We start from the raw sequence: 23332 nt of genomic DNA on the forward strand, positions 1-23332 counted from the left end.
TGGCAGCTGATAAAACTTGTTTGCTCTACCGACGTCTCTCCTGGGGCCCTAATCTGGACACTTGGCGAGAAAGACGGCGAGAAATCTGACTGCGCCGATTGGCCGGCGCCAAGGTCAAGTGCGGCGTCGGCCAATCACAGTCGCCAGATTTCTCGCCGACTTTTTCGCCAAATGTCCAGATTAGTGCCCCTGGTTAGCTCAGTTGGTAAAGCGCTCCACTGAAAATGGAGAGGTCCCTGGTTCGATTCTAGGACCAGGTGGATTTTCGGTCGCACACCAGTCACCTAGTTGTGTTTAGAGATTTGTGTTTGTCCCCTTCTCCAGGGATTGTCGTCACATTTGGTTAATGAAGTCTATTTTAGTATTGAGAATGTTTGGTACGGACCAACGTTGCTAGATTACCTCAGTCGTGGAGTTCCCGTGGAAGGGGGTACCCCCTCCTCACTTCAGTCCCCCCTCCCGTTGGAAGCGCCATAAAGATTTTCGTTTACTAATTGTGCGTTCCATAGAGTTTGATAGAACACCATCTAGACACTGAGCTTTGAAACATACGTATCCCATAGAATACACTGGTTACCAAAGCAGCCGTCCGGCAGATCGGACGACGGGAAGCAAGTTGTGGCGAGCAAGGGTGTTACTGCACGTGCATGCAGCGTGTATGAGCAGTTCCGCAACTGAGCTAATCTAATAACGTTGGTAGGGGCAAAAACTTGTTTGCTGTTGTAATAAATCTAAACTAGTTTGCATGTAGTCCGGTTAGCATGTCAGCTGAAGCTAAACACTGAGGCACCCTAGCGACATTGGTGCCAATGCTGGAACAGATTGTTTATTTGAGAATTTTTTCTTGGTTGTTCCACTGATTTAATGCTGCTTTAATTTGGACAGTCAAAACCGAATTTCATACAGCTTTTTTACAGCAGAGCTGTTAAGGGCTAGTTTCCCTAGTATCGTGTCCGTGGACAAACAGATGTCGAAACAGAACTCTGGACAGTTACCGCAGTCCACAAGCGACAGCGGCAACCTTTCCAGCCTTTCCACTCTAGCTTGCCGACCCGCGGCCGGCCATTACTTCATTTCCACCATAGTACAGCTTCGCTGGTCTTCCTTCTTCACCAAAATGAAAAGGCTAAAAGTTTTATTTTTCTGTGCTTACAAGGTTATTCATTTAATTTAAATCTTGAGCTTATTTTCTCCCAATAGTTGATATATTGTTAAAAAAGAGAGGTTTTTGAAGTTGAGATGATTAATTTTATTCTTGAAGCTTCAAAGGAGTTCTTATTGTGCCTCTATCGCTTGAAACAGAGGCTGAGTCAGACAATCCAGGTTACCTATAGAAACATTTATTGTAAAAACACAGGAGCTGTCCAGACAGTTGCATTGTGCAGATTCTATAAATCTGTAGATGTATCAAACATAGAAAATGCAAGCTACCCAAGGGGTCATTATTGCTGTGGCAACGTTTTGGCTGTGCACAAGTATGTGAAACAATGAACACATAACCACGCCTTGTTCCATGTACTGTACAAGCATGAAGCATCATAAAAAAACATTGTCATAACAAACAAAAAAAGATGGCACTTTCTGTTGAAGGAGATGGACAGAACAGTAAACAACACGGAATGCGACCAATGTAAACAGCTTTGGCATTTGATTTTGATGCTGAGTATCAAAAGAAAACCGCATCAATTTTCCAAGGCATACATTATAGGGATACACATGAAAAGGGTAAGTAGTGTGCAAGAAATCGGAGGGTTGTCAACATGTTTTACCCTAATCGGGACGATTTTCGCAGAATCCAGAAACTTGCCTGTCTTGATCTGACGCTTGCGCTGCACTTGCCGAAGAGTGTTAGGAACTTTAAAAACAGAAGCAGCGTAAAACTTTATTTTACTGCCTGTTCAGGTCAATGTTTACCTTGTTCAAAGATCACAGAGGAAAAAGACTAAAAATAGTAACACATCTTCAAAGCTGCAGATTGTTCGACCATACTAGAGAGACTATGTAAGGATGCAGCATTAAGAAGAAAGAAAGCAAAGCTGACTAGTTGAAAATAGCAGGGCTCAGATGGACTTGTAAGGTTCACTGTGAAACCATCGCTTGACTAAACAGCTCTTGAGCCGACGAAGAGACCTCCGAAACATCCTTTTCCAATGAATCTTCGGGGCAGTGAATGAAAAAGTAACACAGTGATAAACAGCAATGCAAACTAGAAATCGCTGGAAGCTAGATGGCATAAAAAAAATTGTAAAGAATGAGACCACTAGCACGTCAAACAGAACCTGCAAAGGAAAGGTTGGCCGAGTAGGTAAATCGGTGGTCGTCTGCAAAGCGTTGCACCAACTGCTTGGAGAGCCATGCCCATCGCGAGGTTCTATGAGCTCGGTTCCAATATCTGGCCGTCCATCGGGCACGCCCTCCGTCTTTGACCGAGCTGGGTTTCTTTGTCTTCACCGAATGCCCATTCGACGAGCGCAGGACTCAGTCGTTGATGCGGGTTCCACAGGGCCTTGTGAACTCCTGGCCTCGTTCGTGGAACCACTTGTTCGACACTGGAAATAGGGCGGCAAATTAAACACCGCTGCAACTCTCGAACGCCAGTTCAAACATTTCCGTCTGAATGTGACCAAGTGTATTCTGCTCGCTTGCGACCTCTTACGATGAGAGAAAGTGCTGCCACCCCACTTATCGGGTAGTGCCAAAACACTTGCAACCTGCAAATATATATATATACATATATTTTAAGGCAAAAGCCTTATATGTCCCATTACGCGAAAGGGCGTCGGTGTTGTCCCCGAAAGATGGCCATAAAAATATGTCATCATGCATGTGCCGCTCAAGGTCAAAGTGGACGTGCCTCAGAAATAAAACACAAAGAAAAGCCAACGCGGATGCTTCATCACGAAAGCTGTGAAGCTGGTGGGGGCGCTGCGCCTGCGCAGTGGGGGAGTGTGATGTTACCGCTGGACTATAATGCTTTCGCATTCCTACACGTAAGCACTTACCATATTTTAAGCTGTATAAGTCACATTTTTTTTTTTTCAAACATTTTTCTTGGTGCGCTTTATACAGCGATGCAACTTATATGCATTTTTTTAAAACTTCACAGTGCAACGCCTTTTGTTTTATGTGCCGCGCTCCATCTTTCGCAGAGCACCGTAACTATGTAGCCATAGGTGGTGTTTCTCCCTCCAGGAGGCACTGCTGTCGCCACTCTTCTACACTTTCCATAACTGATTCCGAAAGCAAGAAATTTTATAGTTTCCCCGAAGCAGCTCAATGTGAAAAGGCAAGACAGTTGAGAATAAAGCTTTTTACAGCATGTTACCGACGTTGCCTAATTCAGCCACGGTTCCATATTCTTTTGCTTCAGTCCAGTAACACTGAAAGGCTCAAAAGACTTCTCTATATTACTCTTGTTCGCCCTAAACTAGAATACACCTCATCTATCTGGCATCCCCACCATTCATTTCTCACCAGTGCATTAGAAGCAGTCCAAAACCATGCAGCTCGTTTCATTGTTTCTGATTACTCCCATTTTTCCAGTGTCACTGAAATGAAATCTCAATTCACCCTCCCCGACCTTTTTCTGCGTTGCAAAATTTCCAGGCTTTGCCTCCTGCATAAAGTGTATTATTCTCCCTCTTTAAATTAGTCTCTCCTTAGCCCACCCAACTACGTTTCTTCAAGGCTGGACCACACATGCAAGATTGCCCGACCCAAGACCATATCCAGCCCACCAGCATTCACTTCTACTTGAAACTATTATGGACTGGAATGGCCTTCCCGATAACACAGTCACCATCACAGATAACACCAACTTTTGCCTTGCACTAATCCAGCACTGCCCGTCTGTAACACCCCTCAAGGCCCTGAGGGTATTTGTAAATAAATAAATCAATAAATAAAAGTAAGTAGGCTGGTATACACGCATTACAGAATATTTTCTCGTGTCTTTCTTAATTTCTGTTTGACGAGCATTTTTTTTGTTGCCATGCTCCAGCCGTGTTGCTACATGTAAAAAGAAAGAATGCGCCCAGCCAATTTTTTAGAACTAACGAAAAAAAAAGTATGTCAAAAAGTATGTCAAGGTCTATCTTTCTGCCTGCGCATCGATGCTCGCCCTGTCGCCAGGACTGGGCCTAGGCAAGGCCTAGTGGTCCTAAATTTGGTTCACGAGTGTCTAGCTCGTTAAACTTTTGTTTGCTTGTCACGTGTTCGCTCAAATAAAGCTGACTACCCTCAGTTGCGCGTCAAACGGTACGTGCGATCAAGCCGACTGTGCGAAACTCTAATTTCGCAATACCGATAGGTGCAACTTATATACCAAGTTTTCCACAAAACCAGCTTAATACATGGATGTGCGACTTATAGTCCAAAAAATACGGCATGCGTCTTTGCCACACTAGTCCCATCCACCACGACAAAGGCGCTTGTGAAAGAAGCCGAGAAACTGCTCACCCCACTTTGAGCCCGCCAGGACTGGGCATGCGGCGTGCCTGGTCAGCATGTCTCCCTCCCCGCTCCGGTGAAGGTTGTACCAGAAAGCCGCTGCACCCTGTTTAGGAGTGGTTTAATTATGACAAAAAAAGTTATTTCGACGCCCTCTCGTGACTGCGATAACTAGAGTCGCCGAAGGTTTTGAAGCTGCGTATGGCTTACCTTCTCAGGCCAGAGGGTTAGCCGCAGCTGAGGAAAAACGGTGGCACCGCCGGCAGGGACGTCGCTCATCTGCCATATCAGCAAATTACGAACGTCGGTTCAGAAAACCAAAGCAGCATTATACTTTGTAAACTTTATACGCGAGCAAAAATGCTACTTAAGTACACACTGTTCAATTAATCTAGATTATAATTAAGATTGACTTTCATACACAGTCACAATCATGTTTAATAGAAGCAATGCGAAGCTTACTCTTGGCATAATTCAATCCCTTCCTGTGGGTTTTGTGCTAGTGCCAAGTTATCTGTCTTCTTTACGTCTCTCTACAGCTACGCTATACCTTCGGTTCACGTAAGCATGCGCAAGTGCTATTATGCTTAGTTTCGTTTTGTGTTAAAGTTAACCCCCGTGCTCCAGCTATGTGTGACTGTGACTAAGTTCGGAAGATGTAGCCAAATTTTAAACAAAAACAATTTAACTACAAGGAAGTTTCGACCAAGCAGACAAGTTCATCGTATGACCCTGTCTAATATCACTTTATGTGTGCAATAAAATTACAGGAGCAGGTTGCAAGAAATTTACAGCAAAGCAGAGGGTCAGGCTAAAGCTGAACATGTTTTTGAGCTTTTTTGTATATTGCAACCGGAACACAACACAGAGCTCAAAACGAACTCAACTCCTTCGTTTCGTTACACAGGGTGTCCCCCCAAGAAATGTTGTTTTTTATTCGCAAAAATAAACTATGCACCGTTGAATGCTCAGCATTCAACCAAATGAAGCACTAGCGGTTCAAACCAGACGCCAAAGTGTCAGAGATAACCATTGTCTTATTTAAAATTTATAATCTATTTTTGGAAATTTTCAATGGTAAAATGATGACGCACGAATCCCAGAAATACACGGGTCTAAACGGCACAAACTACTGCGGGCCTCATTTTCCCACTGAAAGTTTTATAAAAATCACCTCTAACCTTTGAATAACGTAACGGTTAGTTCTGAAACTTATACACTATACGTTTTTTGGGAGGACACGCTGTACTTTAGCTTGAGGTCAGCACCACACATGAAAGCTTCAATGGTAATGAAAATGCCAAGGTAAGTGCCAGGTTGAGTGAAATTATGTTAGTGCTTCGAGCAAGCATCATAATGACCACACCAGCCAGAAGCTTTGCGCACTGTTAGTGTTCACTCCGGATTATAAAATGATTAAATGTCTGCACAAGGCAACAGAAAACAGACTTAAAAAATCGATGTGATTTTAGAACTTAGTAATACGAAAAATGTGAACACTACCATGACTACGAGACTGATCCCTAATCTATGAAGTTAGACTTTATCTTCCTTGTTTCCTCAAGATATATGTGAGATATAGCTACTAGTATGTAATTGCACTGCTAACATGATCATTATAAACAAAGCCAGTCCTTCAGTTAGAATATAAAATGTTGTAAAACACTGTTACTTAAAATTATTACTAAGCTGGACTGGGAAATGCATAAGTAAAGCTATAAACAGCGCACACATTTTAAATAAAAATAAAAAGAAAGCATCTCATTTCAAAACTAAACTGGTGACATCTTGTTTATATGATGAGTGCAATTACTATGTTTCTTGCAATGCCTCTAAAATTGTGCTTTTGAGCAAAACACTCGAGTTACCCTTTAATTCTGCTGGCTGGTGTAGTCCTTGTGAGAGGAACGCAATGTGACTATTTCAAGAAAAAGCTGCTGCTGCTTACGTAGTTAAGCCACGTCGAAACTCTGTTCCCGTTCGACAAGTGTGGCGAGAGCTTTTGCTTCCCCTTCTTCAAACGAGAAAAGCAACAAATGGTAGAGTGGCTGAGTCCAGAGCTCCCCCAGTGCATGCCAGAAGCCATTAGTGCTTGCAAATTTCAAGGCCTTTGTTAGTCTGGAGTGCAGAACAGCCAACGTTTTGTACACATGCAGAAACACAAAAGTGGAATAAAACGTCAGAACCAAGTGTCTCTGGTTTGAGAATGAAGCAAGATGATGACATGTAACGGCTCTCAATAAGCGCTCACAAAAGGAAGCAGATACAATGAGCAACTAATCAGGGATCGTGAAATGGTGCTTACGTAATTCAGCCAAGTCGCAATCCTGTTTCCGGTGCCGAGGCTTTGAAAAGCATTTTTCTCTTCTCTCTGATGGCCGGTCATGCAAAATCAAAGGAAGAAAACAATGTTAGAGTTAAATATACCAAATATTCCCTGATAATCCTTCTCAAGCCAAGTACAGCCTTCAATGCTTTCAGCACAGACAAGGGTAAATAGTCGCTCACACTTCACTTGAGCAGCTTAGAAAAATATGTAAAATGTACAACTGCACTGGTGCACAGAACCTAAACCTGCATGATATATAAATGGGAAAGTGCCAATCATTCAGTCCTTGTGTTACACAATGCTTGGTGAACACACAACAGTGACTTTCTCTCTTGCTCGGTTGACTTTTAGGGCACAAATCTAGAAAAAGTTGCAGCGAGAACGCTGCGAGACTATTGAGGCCTTACCCTAGCAAAGTCAAAATGGGGCTCGTAGTGTCCTCCTATCCCGTAGTTAACGACTTGCAATTCCTCAGCAGTGTCTGCCGAAAGCCCGGTGATGTGTTCGATTCTTCGGGTCACACGGGCTATAACCCCATGCTCCTCGTTTCTGAGCCAAGCACTGCAAACAAAAAACGAGGCCGTCCTTCAGTCAGTTTCGGAGCTGGCAGTGTTCTAACACTCCTGTGATAACAACACATTTTCTGAAGCCGGTTCCTCCTCTTCCCTGAAGAACCATATATCTTCTTGCCCTCCCAATGAGCCCACTCTAACCACTACCACAGGGCAACCTTGCCCCTGCACCAGTCCGTCTCAGTACCTCACCAGTTGCGGTATATTCGGTCAAAATAATTTCTACACAAATAAATTACAACAGCGATATAGCCGCCTCTGCTGGGCACACAAACGAAAGACTGTTTTGAATCACTGTGCCAATCTCACCTTTTGCTGATCCTGTAGTTTGCCACCTCCAGCTCCCCCGACTTGTAGTTCTGCACTGTTGCCCTTTTCAGCTAGGAGTTTGAAGAAAGCAGTTTGTAAATTAGTGTGCACGTCCCCAGAGGCATTTTTTATTTGCCAGCAACCTTGTGAACACTGTGCAACAGGGTTTTCTCCTAAGCTCTAGAACCATAGCAATGAGCGTATATCTACTTATGTGTTTTAATGCGAGAGCACTAACTGCCCCATGGAGCAAGCCGACATCATCAATCGTGATCTGAGGCATCCCAGCTTTGAAGCTGTGCAAAAAGCCACGCAAAACGGCAGATAAACTCGTGAAGCTGCGATCTGAGGCATCCCAGCTTTGAAGCTGTGCAAAAAGCCACGCAAAACGGCAGATAAACTCGTGAAGCTGCGATCTGAGGCATCCCAGCTTTGAAGCTGCGCAAAAAGCCACGCAAAACAGAAGATAAATTTGTGAAGCCGCTATCTGAGACAAAGATGAAAGAGCGTGTTGGTGAAAATACAGGAGTCAAAGAAAGAATAAAAACACTTAGGGACCAGGACAGACAGCACAGTTCTTTCATGAAAGAACTGTGCTGTCTGTCCTTGTCCCTAAGTGTTTTTATTCTTTCTTTGACTCCCGCTATCTGAGGCATCACAGATTTGAAACGGTGCAAAAAAATCATGCAAAACGGCAAGTAAATGAAGCCGAAGGAGGCCGCCACGTGTCAATTTCAATTAGCGTCACCAGCAGGCTGCGTGCCCGTACCACCAGCACGCCGGCAAAAGGAATCAATTGGAGCGCTCGGGCGGTGGCACGGCCGCCCAAGCGTGCCAATAGATTCCTGCAGCCAATTCCGTGCTGCCGGATGAGCGGCGGCACGGCCGATCTCAGCGAGGTGCGGCAACTTCACGAGGACGCGCACAAGAACATCATTCATGCTTTCGCATTCACATACTCTTACGAAGTGCTTAGGTGTACCTCGAGCCCTTTTGCCAAGCATCTTGGGCATTTAGCAATTACCTACTGTAAAGTTCCGAAAGAACGCCCACCCAAAATAAAGAGATAAATGGTGAAAAACATAGGGTGGGCTATCTTTGGAAATGCCACAGCAAAATGTTATAAAGAATTAATAATAAAAACTGGGCCACCCGCTACAAACCACAACCACGTGACGCGGGAAATGATACTCCCGATCGTGAACACCGCAAATTTGAGGTTCACAATGCGATAAAAAGACGGGATTTTGTTAACGAGCTGCTGTGCCACAGGAAAGGATGCCACAGGTTGCAGCCGCAGCAGATTCACGTTTTACCATGAGAAGGACCCGCTGAAACTTGCCGAGAACTCGCTTTTCACAGGAACGAATATTGCAAATCGCGGACGCAGTAGATTCAAGTTTTATGATGCAATAAACACGCGGGAACCTGCTACAAACTTGCCTGTCACGGGAACCAATATTGCGCGTGCAGATCGCAGACAAAAGCACGGGAATCCGCTACAAACTTTCACCTCATGGGAACAGATACTGCAGATTGCGGATGCAGCAGATTTGCAATTCACAATGCAATATACACTCGGGAACAACTTGCGTATTAAGGGAGCCGATATTGCGAGCAGAGATCGCGGACAACAACGCGGGAACCTGCTATGAACTCACTTATCAGACGAATCGGTACAGCAAATAGCGTGGGGATGTGATTCCCGTCGGACATCGTGTGACGTCCGACGGGATTCGGGGGGGCTGGACGATGTTTCGGAATTTTTATTTTACAGATATTTAGCCAGAAAAATGGGATGGGCGATCTCTCGGGAAGGGGGGGAGGGGGGGGTTCTTTTGAAACTTTTTGGTAAAAGAAAATGTTGTCTAGTGCACTGCACACAAATCTGTAGCAGGCAGAAAAGCATTCAAGACAGCAACACACCTGCATAAATGAATATGCATGCAAAGAAAATTTCGCAACTTTTTGTTCACCATACTAAGTTGAAGTCATTAACCCCTTGCCTACTAATAACGAGTGTCACTTGTGCCGCCATTTACGGACCATAGAACTCGACCACAAGTGTGACTCGTGTTTCGGTTTCAGAGCTTGTTTTGTGAGCTCTGCGGCAGATGGCAGCACTACCCCTGTTGCTCCTGTTATGGTGGCTTACTCCTGTTTACCTTGGGTTCTTTTCTTGTTTGCTTTGCCTTTTGACAGAGAGAGGGCGCTCCATTGACAAAAAATAAGCGCGCTATTGTAAGCAAGCGCGCCAAAAACATGTCTTCGGCGCGGAGGTCTGCTTTGGCGGACGAAGATATACAAAGACTTCTTTTTCAAAGTGATGAATGCGCCAGTATTTCTGACGACGAATCCTGCTGCCTTTCCGATTACTCGGAATCCGATGAGAGTTCAACGGACAGTGAGAAAAGTGTTGAAAACGATGCGAATCCTGGAAGCATTTCATCGACTTCGGTGTCTGCACGTCAGTGGAACTGGGAGAAGAGGGACAACCAGCCTGCTCAGTTCACCTTTGTAGAAACCCCAGGTGTGTCAGCAAGGGTTCAACGCAGTCTTGGTGAGAAGACAAGCGCCTTGTCGACCTTTGACGTGTTTGCAAGTCATGATTTTTGGGCGTCTGTCTCTGCTGAGACAAATCGCTACGCCGAACAAGAGATGGGCGACGAGGATCGTCCCAAGAAATGCTATGAGGAGCAATGGTTTGACACCACTCCGGATGAGATAAAGGCATACTTTGCCTTGTGCATCATTATGACGCAAGTGAAAAAACACACAGTCAAAATGAGCTGGTCCAAGAGGTCCATAGTGGAGACCCCAATTTTCGGCAAAACAATGTCCTATGTGAGGTTTCTGCTAATCTCTCGATTTCTATCATACTGTGAAGAACTACTGAAGAAAAGGAGACGACCAGAAGTCCTGGTATAGAGCACGAGACTACGCCTGAAAGCCAAGGAAACATTTTTCTTTATTTTGACGCAAATTGCTTGATTTAAATAAAGCTTTCTGTACGATCTTCAAAGAAAAAAAATGAGTAGGCAAGGGGTTAACCACATTTCACAAAAATCACGTTTTTAACCACTGCACATGTTACAAGTTTATTTTTGTAATTCCTTATATATACTATAGAATTAAGGATGGCTACTGTAATGTCCCAAGTTATCGCCCACTCCCCTGCCGCCCGAAATTCATAAGAATAGGGGGTGGGCCATGTCTTGGTGGGTAAGCACAAAAAGTTTAGAAATTGCCAAAAAATGCCCATTTCTCTGTATGTATCTAGCGTGACTGCTTAAGTGATACATTAAACTCAGAACTCAAATTAGTTTCATTGTTTTATGCAAGAAATGCTCATGAAAGAATGTTTTACTATCGCAAAGCTCGTTGCCTGCATACACGCGAGGAACACCGCCGATTGGCATACAGCATGGATGTTTGTTCCACAAAAGCATGTTTTCAATGCCGGTAAACCATTTTAGTTTTTTTTTTTTTTTAATTTATATTTTTAATAATAAATATAAATAATTAATAATGTTGAAAAAATTAAATAATTAAATTTTTCGAAAAGTATAAAAATTTAATTATGCGCAACGAGCGAGTGAGCGGATGAAAAAAGCGACGAAGAGCGATGCTGGGGAAGCGAGAAAGGCAGTGATTCCGATGGCAAATACTTTGGCGTCGGGTCAGGTCGGGTACCTTCTCAATCGCATGAAGCAGGCTCTTGCTGAACCTTCTTGTTTGGTGCATCCATGTGTGCATCCATGAACGGCCTACTATCAATGCAGGTTGAGGCAGCATTGCTGCGTGGTGGGGACAGCACCACGAACACGGAGCTTGAAGTGGGGGGCTCTAGAAATGTCTGTGTGCACTGTTCCAGCAAATCTTTATTTACAGGTTGGCTTTGTCTTAAACATTGCACAACCTTACCAACCACGGTCGCGGGGTGGTACTCTTTTGGTTGAACAACATTTTAGCGAATAGTCGGCCGCCGCCAAGCGGCGTTTACAGGTAGGTTAAGTGGGTTAACATTTTTGTAATAAGCCACCGCAGAGAGGTGGGGGGGGGGGGGTTGATATACTTTCTTCGGAAAGTACCAGAAGAAGTACCTTAAAGGGATGGCGAACCGAAATTTGGGTTTCGGAAAACAATGCAGGAGCTGTAGGCGGGACACTACAATCCCTACAACACTACTCGTAAGGCGATATCTTGAATGGACGGCCGCATTTTTGGAAAAAGAGGTCGAGATTGAACGAGGCCGACGAGGTGTGCGACGTCAACATATCTCGTTTCCTCTTCTCTTCGATTTGCCCTGGCCCTCAAGGCGACGAGGCGGAGAAGACGCGAGGCTGTTCCCTCTCCTTCTCGACTCTTCTTGCAGAAACAAGACATCAACATATCTGTCACATGCGCCTCCTTTTTTTTTAGAAAATACAGTCATCCAATCGAGATATTGCCGTATGAGTGATGTTTTGTTGTTTGTAGCATCCCGTTGCACGCTTTTGCCGCCGTGTTTTGCGGAATCCAGTTTTCTGTTCAGCACCCCTTTAAGTAAAGTACATATCCAGGGAATGTACTTCAAGTACAGTAAAAGTTTGCTAAACTTACTTGAAGTAGTACTTTAAGTACAACATACTTAAAGTACCTCCCAACACTGCATTCCCCCACGTGACACCTTAACTGTGAAGGATATTATGACTTTTGAATTTACAATTTACTCCAAACTGGCGGAAAATCCCTCGCACTTTCACTTAGTTTAAATGATGCACGTTATATATGCTGCCGACACAAAAGGCCATACCCTTGGTTGTGCCAGAAGTTTGACGACATCCATCTCATGCTTGGACATCACGTCATGGTAGATAACAATCCTCGGCTTTGGAAACATGACCTCCTCTTTGGCAGGCTGGAGGAGCAGAAATGGGCTCCCATTTGTTCTGTACTGGCAGGTCAGATCCTTGTCCTTGTAAAGAGGCTGATGGGGGAAAAAGAATATTGCAGGGTTGAAAGCAACACCAAAGGAAGGTAAATAAAAGGCAATTATAAATGATTTTAAAAAGACACTGCAAGGTGCTACCTGCTTCCAGACCATTGCTAAAGGCTAGCTATACCTACCGTAAAATCCCATATGAAAACCCTCCCACGAGAGATGGCCCATCCTGTTTTTCTGGCTGATTATCCATGGGCTAAATATTCAGAAACATAGCTCATCAACGATTCCCGACAGATTACCCACGCGAATTGCGGCATCAGTATGTCTGACAAACGAGCTTGGATCAGGTTACATGTTTATTGCACCATGAAATGCGAGTTTGCGTGTTTATCGCAATGTGAAATGCGAATCTGCTGTCTCCCCCATGACCTGCGGTATTGGTTCCTGTGAAATGTGAGCTCGTAGCCGTAGGTTCCTGCGCATTTTGGTCACTCAAGTTTGCCATGTCCACAATCTCCACGCACGATGTTGGCTACTGTGACATGCGAGTTAGTAGCTGGTTCCCACATGTTTTTAACATTGTGAAACGCGAATCTGCTGCATCTGTTATCTGCCATATCAGTCAGTTCCCATAGAACCGGAGTTCCTAACGAGTTCCGTAAAATGCGAATCTGCCGTGTTCGTGACCCCTAACACGTGGTCAATAGCGGGTGCCGCGGTGTTTATTGGCATTTTTGAAAAATATTTGCTCTCTCATTTCCAAAGATAGCCCATTTGATATTTTTCACCATTTATCTCTCCAAAATGGGTGGGCATTCGTATGGGATTTTGCGGTGCTCAAATAAAAGGAAGACCACTACTTTACAAACCCATACAGAACTAAAATTATGACTGAACGACAAAACAGGAGGGCATTGTTTGTAGTAACCTTATATTGTATGCTGTGTAAACAGATCATTGAATTAAGTCAAAAGTAGGTACCGTAAAATACCGAGCATCCGCCCATTCCACAAAAAAGTCGGAAGACACCTAAGCACTTCTTATGAGTTGTGAATGCGAAAGCATGATTGTCCGACTATGTGGATGCTAGAGGCGGCGTCATGTTCGTCGGCGTCCAGAAGAGCAGAAGCATCGCCGACGATGTGGATGATGGAGGCGACGGCATGTTGGTCGGCGGCGAGACGAGCAGAAGCCTCCCAGTGTGCACCAACGTGTCTGTTTTAACCGGCGTGGGGCTCGTAGTGGCATGGAATTGTGGCGGTTAGTTTTATCGGCGTGCTGGCGGCACGGACACGCAGTGCCATCTGGCAGCGGTCGTTGAAACTGACGTGCACAGCGGTAAATGGGAACCTCGTCGCCGCGCGCCAGCCAATGGGACCTTTGGGATCAGGGAAATTAAGTGCCGTTTTCGTGCCTCAAACTGACGACGTCGGCTCGCTCCATGGGACAGTTAATGCTTTCGCAATAAAAGCGCCCACCCCTCAATTTTGCAACATTTGGAAAATACACAAAAAAACACACTTTTACATAGTGTTGACCTAATGAGTGCCCATCCCCAGTTTTACATGATTATCTCCAAATTTTGAGTGGGCGCTGGCTCGGGATTTTATGGTAGTCTTTTTTTATGCACAACCCCTGTTCGTACAGTTTACTGCCCACGAAAGTCCAATTACTGCGAGATCCAGATGGGGCTGAGTAAATGGTGAGATACCGAAAACAGGGCTCAGATATGGATTCTGCACCGCGATTCAAAGTTTGCAAAAAATCATGCTCCACCACCTATTGCAGGTCACGTTTTAGACTCTACACGTTATCTTTGTCTCGTTGTTTGCATGCTCCTTTGTTATCCTTTCGTACATTGCAATGCTTGGCCTACACCTGTGGGCTGCATTCATAAAAAACACAGCCTATTTTTGAGCAGCTACAGTAAGTTGCACGTTTAAGAAAAGACAGGCACCGGAAACTTCTCGCCGCGGCACAGCCGCTCGTAGATTCCCCGCTCGGAGTCGGCATCAGGGCCGTGATGCTTTTTGCCAACAGCGGCTTCGTCCATGGGCACGTCACCATCATCTCCACGCTTGTGCAGCTCGGTCTTGGAGATGGCATCTTCGTAGTAGCGTTTGTTGCCGGGGGCTCGAGGATGGTCGGGAACTGCAAAGCAAGCCAAAAACAAGCCAAGTTGATTACGACGTGATGCGCGCTAAATAAAGAACCTAGCTCAGCAGTCAAGCTGCACTGGTTAAATATTTTATATATAGCATGGACCAGTGTTGTCATAATATGGCAGACAGACAGACCCTGTGCTATTTAAATATCTGACGTATAATTTACTTTTTTTCTTTTACACCTCGTGAAACCAACGCACAGCTGATCCCAGCAAAGATGGATGATTTCAAATTGTTGGTAGAGCAAGATTGGCACAGTTTATACTAAATGGACAAAATGTATAGTGTTTCATAGTCACTGCCTTTATCATCATCTTATTATGCAAGCAAAGAGAAGAAAAAATTTTTGAAAATGACTTACCGTGTTTGCACAATTTTAACGCACTTCCAATTCTTACGTGCAGGCAGATTTAGCTTCCAGATATTCAAAAAATAAATAGCTGTCAATTCTACCACACAGGTAAAATACTGAAGATTGGACACATACCTCATAGAACTGATTTTATGAAATGCACGCCAGCACAAAAATAAATATTGTACACTATACTCTGTTTCATACTTAGTGTGCAACGCTGTCAAAGCTACAGGCGCAGTGCGTGGCTTCATCTATGGTTTTGTTGTGCGCGAGACCGCGTGCAAATGATCAACGAGATCAAGCCCCACGCTCGCGCCAGAGGCTTTGACAGCGTTGCACGCTAAGTATGAAAAAGAGTATAATCGCCGTTGTCAAAGCCCAACAATGGTTCTTCACTGTCCACAAAGGTAATCCTTGCTTTCGGCATCTGAAGCGCCGCGCTTCTTGCACTTGTATGAGTGCGTGACTGTTGCCTCTGGGAGGGTCGTCTTCCAAACAACACTTTGCAAGCTCGTCAGGTAGCTGGAATTGCGAGGCCACACAGTGCTGCTCCATTGTTATCTTTTCCTGACAGCATGATGTCCTTCCGTCTCAATAAAACCTCCCAGTGGAATTTTTTTTTTTTCCATCTTAAAACAGCAGACACGAATTCATAAACGCGAGAGAATGCGAGTGACACGGATACCATAATGGTGAATGTAAACAAACTGTCACGAGCCACCTAATACAGAGTATTGTGTTTTTCTTCCGAGTTTCGGTTTTTTGTTTCGAGTGTTACGAGCATGTAACTTTGCGCACCGATTTTGGCGAAAAAAGTGTGCATTAGAATCGCGCAAACACAATATTTATATGTGATCACTCTACAGAGTCACTGAGTAACTCAGATTCTGCATTATGGCAGTGTTGGATAAAGTACATTTAAAAAGTACTTTAAGTAAAGTACAAGTAAATGAGTGGTTATGTACTTTAAGTAAAGTAGCAAGTACATTGGGTGCAATGTACTTGGACTAAATATGCTACAAATGCAATGTACTTTCACAGTAAAGTACAATGACCTTCTAATACAATCTTCTATGTTGCCCTTTCATTCCCCTATAGAGTGTTTTTTTAACTGGTATGCATTGGCCCAAGGGGTAATCGGAAGTGCATCAGTTATTTTTGGAATGGTGGCTAATGCTGGATAAAGTCAAGTGGCCACAGGGTAGTTGTTTTACTCTCGCTGACAAACTATTGTACACAATCAACTTATGAGGCACTTATTTGTATCGGGTCTCCTAGCCATCATCAATTCACTCGGAGAAAGGACCAGAGGAGCAATACGTCCTCCTCTCACGTTTCTGGTGAGTAGAAATGTTCCAATATTGCTCCAGAGTTGACGAAGCATAATTTTATGATACAAATTCAAAAGGACCAAATTTGGATAATGCACTTTCCTTAGAAAGTACCAAAAAAAATCCTTTAAGTAAAATACAAATATGTACTCAAAGAATGTACTTCAAGTAAAGTGTCAGTTTTCTAAACCTACTTGAAGTAGCACTTTAAGTACAATGTACTTAAAGGGGTGCTGAACCGAAATTTTGATTTCACAAAATAAGGCCACAGAAGCATTGAACGGGATGCTAGAAACTGCAAAACATCACTCATACACAGATATCTAAAACAGATGGTCATATTTTTGAAAAAGAAGGGCACGATCAAGTGAGGACTATGACGTCACAATCCTCCTGGAACAGTTGAGAATGAGGGGAAGTGGCCTCGCTTCTCTCCTCCTCTCTTTAGTTCACCAGCTTGAGGAGATGAAGCGAAGAGGAGAGGTAATGAGAATCGTGACATGTCTCGTTGGTCTCATCAGCCGTGTTCAATCGCGCACTTCTTTTCTATTTTAAAAATGTGGCCATCTGCTAGAGATATATAGTATGAGTGATGTCTTGGGGTTTTGCAGCGTCCCGCCTATCGCTCCAGATTTCGGTTCAGCACCAACTTCCCAACGCTGCATTGTGGTCAAGCTAGAACAGCTCTAAAAAAAGCAAACATGTTATCTAAAATAAAAACTTTGATAAATAGAAAGTTTTAGTCTTTCACCCAATAAAAATGACTGCTATTTGCCAAATGCACTTCCAGCACCGCACTATAAAAGATTGTTTTTCCATAGAAGTATTGCCTCTAAACACCCCATAACTATGCACGTAAATTTAAAAAGAATCAGTGGGGAAATGTGAGCATAAGAAAACATAACTGACCTGCGGCAAGAAGGTCATTCGTAAGCTTCAGTGCATGCCGAGTGTTGCCTTGCTGTTGGCAGAAAGAGAAAGAACTATGTAAAACACATCAGTGCTGTTGGTACATCGACAGAGGTACCAACCGCCCACTCAAAATGATCTTCACATTGAAACTCTTGGCGGGATCGATTACCTGAAATGTCGAAAACGCCAGATACTCCAGAATCTCCACACGGTCGGCGGTCTTGGTGACTTCCTCATCTACCCTGTCCAGAGCTTCCTGCATCCACAGCACCGTGTGGTAGTGGTCCTCATTGTTGTAAGACTGACGGCCGAGCTCGAAGCAGTCCCCGGCTGGAAACCACAAAGAAAGCCTCGTCTCACGCTCACTCATTCAACCATTCGTTCATTTTGCGGGGAGTTGCCGAATCCACTCGGAGCACCACATGCCACATCTCGTGCTGGGAAAGACAACAAAGCTTTCCGACTGGCCGCACACAGCCATCTCAATGTCAGCGAGGTTGGCTAAGTCACGAGGTTCCACATTCAAACATTAACCATGTGTAAATTGTCGAAAAATAGGGTGGCTGCTCTGAATCCAAGCCACAAACACTTTGGCCTTACTGTCAGCTTTGCTCACTTCGCAAGTATCTTTCAAACGTCTAGAGAAGGCTTACTACGTGGCACTTCAAGGTCGCCCATAATGTGTCTTTCGATGCCACGGCAAAAGAACAACGTACAAAATATTTGAAATATACTTAGATCGGAAGTGTTGCAGAGCCACTTGCTAGGTGGCGCCGCTGTGGTTTCTCGTCGTAAGCAGTGCAATCACACTCAAACGCAAAAGTGTAAACCAGCTTTAGCCTTTCGGGGGTCATGTGACTCGTCGCCTTCTTGACTCATGGGGTCAGAACTATTTGACTCTAATAAACGGTATGATCGATTTGGGGTAGCAAGGTGAACTGACACATTCATTAAAAGCAATAGTTTAATTGCAGAAAAAACTGCGCAACTGCAGGCATATTTTTGGTAGAATCCCAGGACTGTTAGCAATACTTTTTTTTGCCGAGTATGGCATTTTTCCGAGAAAGCGCCGGGGGCAGGCCTGAATGACAAGCGCAGGTTTTCGTAAAATCGTGTTCTCTGCCACGTGGATCGCAAACACCTTCTTCGTAAAATGTATAAAAAGTAGAGGGAGAAAGAGCAGCCATTAAAACAATGCGTGAAATCATGCACTTAATTTTGCTTGCCCAAGAAAAAAGTAAAAAAAAAGCATCCTCACTTACGTTCCCTCACGTTTTTGTTTGTTTTTGAGTAAAGAGAAAGGAAAAAACCAGGAGGGGTGTACCGTTCGTAAAAGCTGAAAAGATAGTGTTCTCGATAACAGACGGCTCAAGTCGAAATTGTCGGGGCGCGCGCAACAACAGTACGAATCGGGGCTGTTGGGCAAGCTGAGATTGCCCAAGAAAAAAAGTAAACAAAAAGCATCCTCACTTACGTTCCCTCACATTTTTGTTTATTTTTGGGTAAAGAGAAAGGGGAAAGCCAGAAGAGGTGTACCGTTCGTAAAAGCTGAAAAGATAGTGATCTCGATAATAGATGGCTCAAGTTGGAATTGTCGGGACGCGTGCAACAACAGTACGAATCGGGGCTGTTGGGCAAGCTGAGACGCCCGACTGCAACGGGACTAATGACGTTCGACACTAAAGGGAAAAGAAGGCCGCGTGCATCCTGAGCAGAGATGAGCAGGGAGAGTGAGTATGAGCTTCCAAGTTTCAGTGCACCGCAACTGTGATCCAGCATGATCGTAGTGTATGAATGTCATAACGGTTAGGCGAGAGAAAACCTGCGTACCGGAGAGTTCGGGTGAGGGCTTCACACCCTGTATCTCTCCCCTCGCCAGACTTGCAGTGTCCAGGCGATAGGTGTCCTGGAGCCGGAGGAGGGCGACTGCTGCTCCAGTCAAGTCTTCCTCGTCGGGAAACCTGAACCTCCCAGCCTGCGTAATGTTCTCCACCATTTCTGGGAACGAAAGAAATGCGTCCTGAAAACTTGGAAGCACTCGTGGCTGCCCATCCAGTTGGCTCAGGTCGCAGATCTTTTGAGAAGGACGGGCACGTTCGCTGGGAGTGTTCACTTACGAAACAAAGGCACTCGTAAGCTCGTATCTGCAGGAAACTAATCTACTAAAGTATGTGGCTCGGCCAATTGGTGCAATTCAGTACAAATGAAATAGTTGGCATAAAGATAAAACAAAATGTGGCACACATAATTCTGTATTGACAATTTCAGATGGCATGTGTGTCATGTAGTAGGTTTTTTTAGTGTATTTTGGCTACTCTGTGTTTAGAAGTTTACATTTTTAAATTTTGGACTGCCAGTTGTCACACACAGGTATGCAAGTGTTTCTGCGAGACAGATTAGGGATGTATAATGTTAAAGAACTATGAAATAAACTTATCATCATTCTTATTATTATTATTATAAAGTAGACAAAGAGCACTCGTTCTTTCTTAATTGGTTGGCATTGTCCTTTTAGTATTACAACGGAATCTTGTTAATCTGAGCCTGAGGGGGACCAAAATATTGTTCAAATAATGTAAAGTTTGAATTACCGAGAGTTTCCCCCTAGGAACACATAGGACAGGACTTGCACGTTACTTTGAATTATCTGCGAGTTGGGATTAAGAGAGTTTGAATTAACAAGATTCCGCTGAATTTTACTTGAACGAAACTCTTGGTTTACCCTGCGGAGAAGAGCACATGCATGTCACGAGACAAACCAATTGTTTTTAGAATTAGGGAAGCTCCATTTTGCTGCATGTTTTTGTGGAATGCGGGATAGGGTCCACAGTGCCCTGCCTTCAAAACATGCCGTCTGGTGGCTGGTATAAGGATGCTTCACTCCACTACCAACTAGCCTTACTGAATTACATAAATAATTGTGCACAAAATAGAATCCACGCACGACCAATCTCTGCATGCATGTATATGACTTCGAACAAAGCAGAAAAAGCATTTTAGATAAAAACAGACCCCAATGAACTCGGCTTAAGTGTATTGAATTTAGTTATTGCTTTCCTGCAAGTGTAGAAAAAAAAAAATGGCCAATGGAATTTACATAGGACACACGAAATGCGGAACATAATTCCTGCTTACGTCTCCCCGCAGCACTTGACATCAGTGCAGATGCCACCTTCCAGTCTGCTGTTAGCATCTTGACCAGCAGGAAGGCATTCACTGGATTGGTCACAAAATCTTCAGCATCCTTGCTGACTGCATTGTGGAGTTTCCTAAACCCTTCCCTAAGTCTTAAGAAAAGAAGAACAAGAAAGAAAAAATCATGCATATGTTTTCACGACAGAGAAGCGCTTCAGTCGACTCGGAACTGTTCTAGATTTTTTTCAAAGCCTTGTCAAGCAACATTGCTGGTCGTCATTTCTTGCAGACAAAGCGCTAACACTAGCTTCTACCACATGCTCCGAGTATGTGTCCAAACAATGGCGGACTCAGATAACTGCCGCAGCAGCCACTAGATGGTGTTACTTTTGAGAAGGGTCTATTGCATGTGACTTAGCCTGACCTATCTTAATGGCCCTAGCGGATAAGGTTAAAGTAATTACCCCCAAAAGGAACAAAAATAAAAAGAAAAGTAACAGATAAAAGTTGAGAGCGGGGAAGGAAGGAAGCAGGATAAATTGGATGCTCTTTCAAAATTGAATTGGACAGGGGCGGAGCAAGTTGAAATACGCCAGATAAACCCGCCCCACTTTAAGCCTGACCGCAGCATCGACGCTATGATTGGACGGAGTCAATTGAGCAGCTTAAAAAGTGCATAATCTTTGTGGGTTGGCTGTTGCCGGCCAAATCAGCCATGCGCAAAAAAAGAATGTGTGCAGGAATCACAGTGAGAAATTGGTGTGTCGCGGTCAGCAAATGCACAAAGACGACGAGCACCGTGACGATGCGCTTTCGGTGCTGCTTGATGGGCTCCGTGAGATCATATTGTTGGCTGCAATCAGATCTAAAGTGAGATCAAAGTGGCGATGCAAGCGAGTTGCTTCGTGGGACAACTGGACACGATGCACAAACAACAAAGACGAGGAAGGTGTAGCATTTGCCCGCCTACAACTTCGTCGTCTTTTTATTTGTGCACCGTTTCCAGTTGTATTAAAGGGAGACGGAGGAGGGTCAGCACGGCGTAGGAATGTTTAACACTCCACTATTCCCAGTCCGCAGCTCCCACTCAATGAACTATGATGGCGCCAAGTTCAATCGTACCTCGCTTCGCTTCGGCCAAGCTTACCTCCTTATTTTCATTAGCCTTTCTTCCTCCGTATCTAGATACCTCTGGAGCGTCTTCACAATGGCTCCCTCTGTGTGGAGCAAATTCTCCAGATCCACGAGTGCTGTGAACACTTCGGCCCGAGCTCCCATCATATTCAACAAGCCACACGTCAACAACAGCAACGATGCAACGAAGTGATGGGGCAACATTCTGGAGTTTTGTCTGCAAAAACAGCCTGTAATACAAAAAAAAAAAAAAAAGAAAAAAAAAGTAGGAATCTTGCAAGAATGTAGCCTGCGCAGAAGTGTCCAATTATTTTTTGTTCACATTCTTTGACCAAGCTGTCGCACTTTTCAAAACGAAACTGCCTACTAATAAAATGCACATAGATGCTTTTTACACTAAATTATCTCTGTTCGAAAAAAAAAAATAATAACTGCTAGTTGCTGAATTAACATGCATGAGACCCCGCAACATACAGAAAACAAACATCCAAACATTAGCAAACAAATGATCAAAACGTCTAAATTCGAATGAGAGACCTAGTAAGACTTCATTCCTAATTCAGAAGAAGATAAGAAGGTATCACTATGGGATCAAGTTTCCTAAAAATAGTCATGGACGACGATCAGATGCTCGCTCGACTCCTAGCCCACAGTACACGTGGGCTTTTCTTATCTTAACCGTTTGCGGCGACACGCTACATCAACGCTCACAAGCGACGTAACAAAAGGAACAAAGCATACCGATCACCAACTCGCTCAACGTCCGAAGGCTGAAATAAAGAGGCGTTCCGTCGGCGACGGCGCCCAGCGTATCGTAACGCGATTTGCAAATTAAAACAAGAATTTCCGGGTCTTCCCCTTCATTGCCGCGCTAGTTGAGAAATAGAAACAGTTCCTAGAAGGCAATCGAGGACGGCGTCCAGGAAAAAAAAATCATCGGTCATCTCCATCTTCGGAGAGTTCACGACGCTGCCATCAATGCGGACGCGCGTCAAGGCCACAAGAGGAGTTTTCTACCGCCAGTATTTCAGATCGCTCGCGTTCTTGCAGCGAAGGAGTGTTTTATCGGAGAACTCACCTTCTATTCGCGGAGTACGCCGCTGGAGCTAAACTGCTGTCTGGGCGTGAATCAGGGTAGAAGAAAACTTGACCAAACTCCAGTCCCTGTCAATCAGCTAACACGTCCACCATTTCCGTCGATTGTTCCGACATGTGCTGCGCTCTAGCGTCAGCGATCTGCGGCCAACGGCGCACGCCCGTCCCTTTCTTGCCTTGCTTTCTTGGGACGTCTGGAAATCTGGAAAGGATCTCTCGCGCTTTCTTTCTCTGTATGAGAGAGAGAGAGAGAGAGAGCGATGGAGCATACAGAAGTTTCAAAGACCCTTTAAAAAGAAGCTTCCGCGTTTTTGCTGTTCCCACCCGCTTCACCCTGAATTGTGCGGCAGGAATATTTTTTAAAGTTCGCTACGTGATCGTAAAAGCGGCGGGCGACGAGGGAGGTTTTGGGCCCTTTTCAAGCGGACGCGACCTCCACAGTGCTTGATAAACTATTACGAAAAAGGTTTTTCGGTTACATTTCAAAAAAAAAAAAAAAAAAAAAAAAAAACGTAAAAAAAGAAGGCGGCATCTTACGAAACGTAGAATAGCCGTAAGTTGGCCGGCATCACTACTGCTGGAAGGACGACGGGTGGGACGTTGTGATAGCATTTCAGTT

The 23332-nt window shown here is 44.4% G+C and overlaps 1 protein-coding gene and 1 non-coding gene across 2 annotated transcripts; one reads left to right on the forward strand and one right to left on the reverse strand.

The window, feature by feature from the left end:
* The first annotated feature begins 187 nt into the window (after window positions 1–187).
* Window positions 188–262, forward strand: Trnaf-gaa. Its single transcript has one exon. It is a non-coding gene; the product is annotated as a tRNA-Phe (tRNA).
* A 1056-nt stretch (window positions 263–1318) lies between these two features.
* Window positions 1319–23172, reverse strand: LOC8023540 (prolyl 4-hydroxylase subunit alpha-1). The gene is made up of 14 exons (XM_029971701.3): window positions 22697–23172; window positions 21632–21848; window positions 20485–20636; window positions 19180–19347; window positions 17519–17679; window positions 17347–17398; window positions 14544–14737; window positions 12455–12628; window positions 7660–7730; window positions 7186–7339; window positions 6755–6820; window positions 4660–4728; window positions 4459–4555; window positions 1319–2549 (listed from the first exon to the last, which is right to left on the reverse strand). Exons 2-14 carry the CDS (start codon window positions 21820–21822, stop codon window positions 2479–2481), a joined length of 1620 nt encoding a protein of 539 aa, XP_029827561.2. The 5' UTR covers window positions 21823–21848; window positions 22697–23172; the 3' UTR covers window positions 1319–2478.
* Window positions 23173–23332: the final 160 nt, after the last annotated feature.

This window comes from Ixodes scapularis, unplaced genomic scaffold (genome assembly GCF_016920785.2).
Source record: "Ixodes scapularis isolate PalLabHiFi unplaced genomic scaffold, ASM1692078v2 PGA_scaffold3__209_contigs__length_174095766, whole genome shotgun sequence".
NCBI lineage: Eukaryota > Metazoa > Arthropoda > Arachnida > Ixodida > Ixodidae > Ixodes > Ixodes scapularis.

Bases quoted from the DNA above. Each gene is read 5' to 3' on its own strand.
- LOC8023540 (XM_029971701.3), bottom strand. From the start codon at position 21,822: ATGTTGCCCCATCACTTCGTTGCATCGTTGCTGTTGTTGACGTGTGGC. The intron at 17,680-19,179 runs GTACGCAGGTTT...TGTGGTTTCCAG, and splicing joins GCCCTCACCCGAACTCTCCG to CCGGGGACTGCTTCGAGCTC. The intron at 7,340-7,659 runs GTGAGATTGGCA...TTTTGTTTGCAG, and splicing joins AACTACAGGATCAGCAAAAG to TGCTTGGCTCAGAAACGAGG.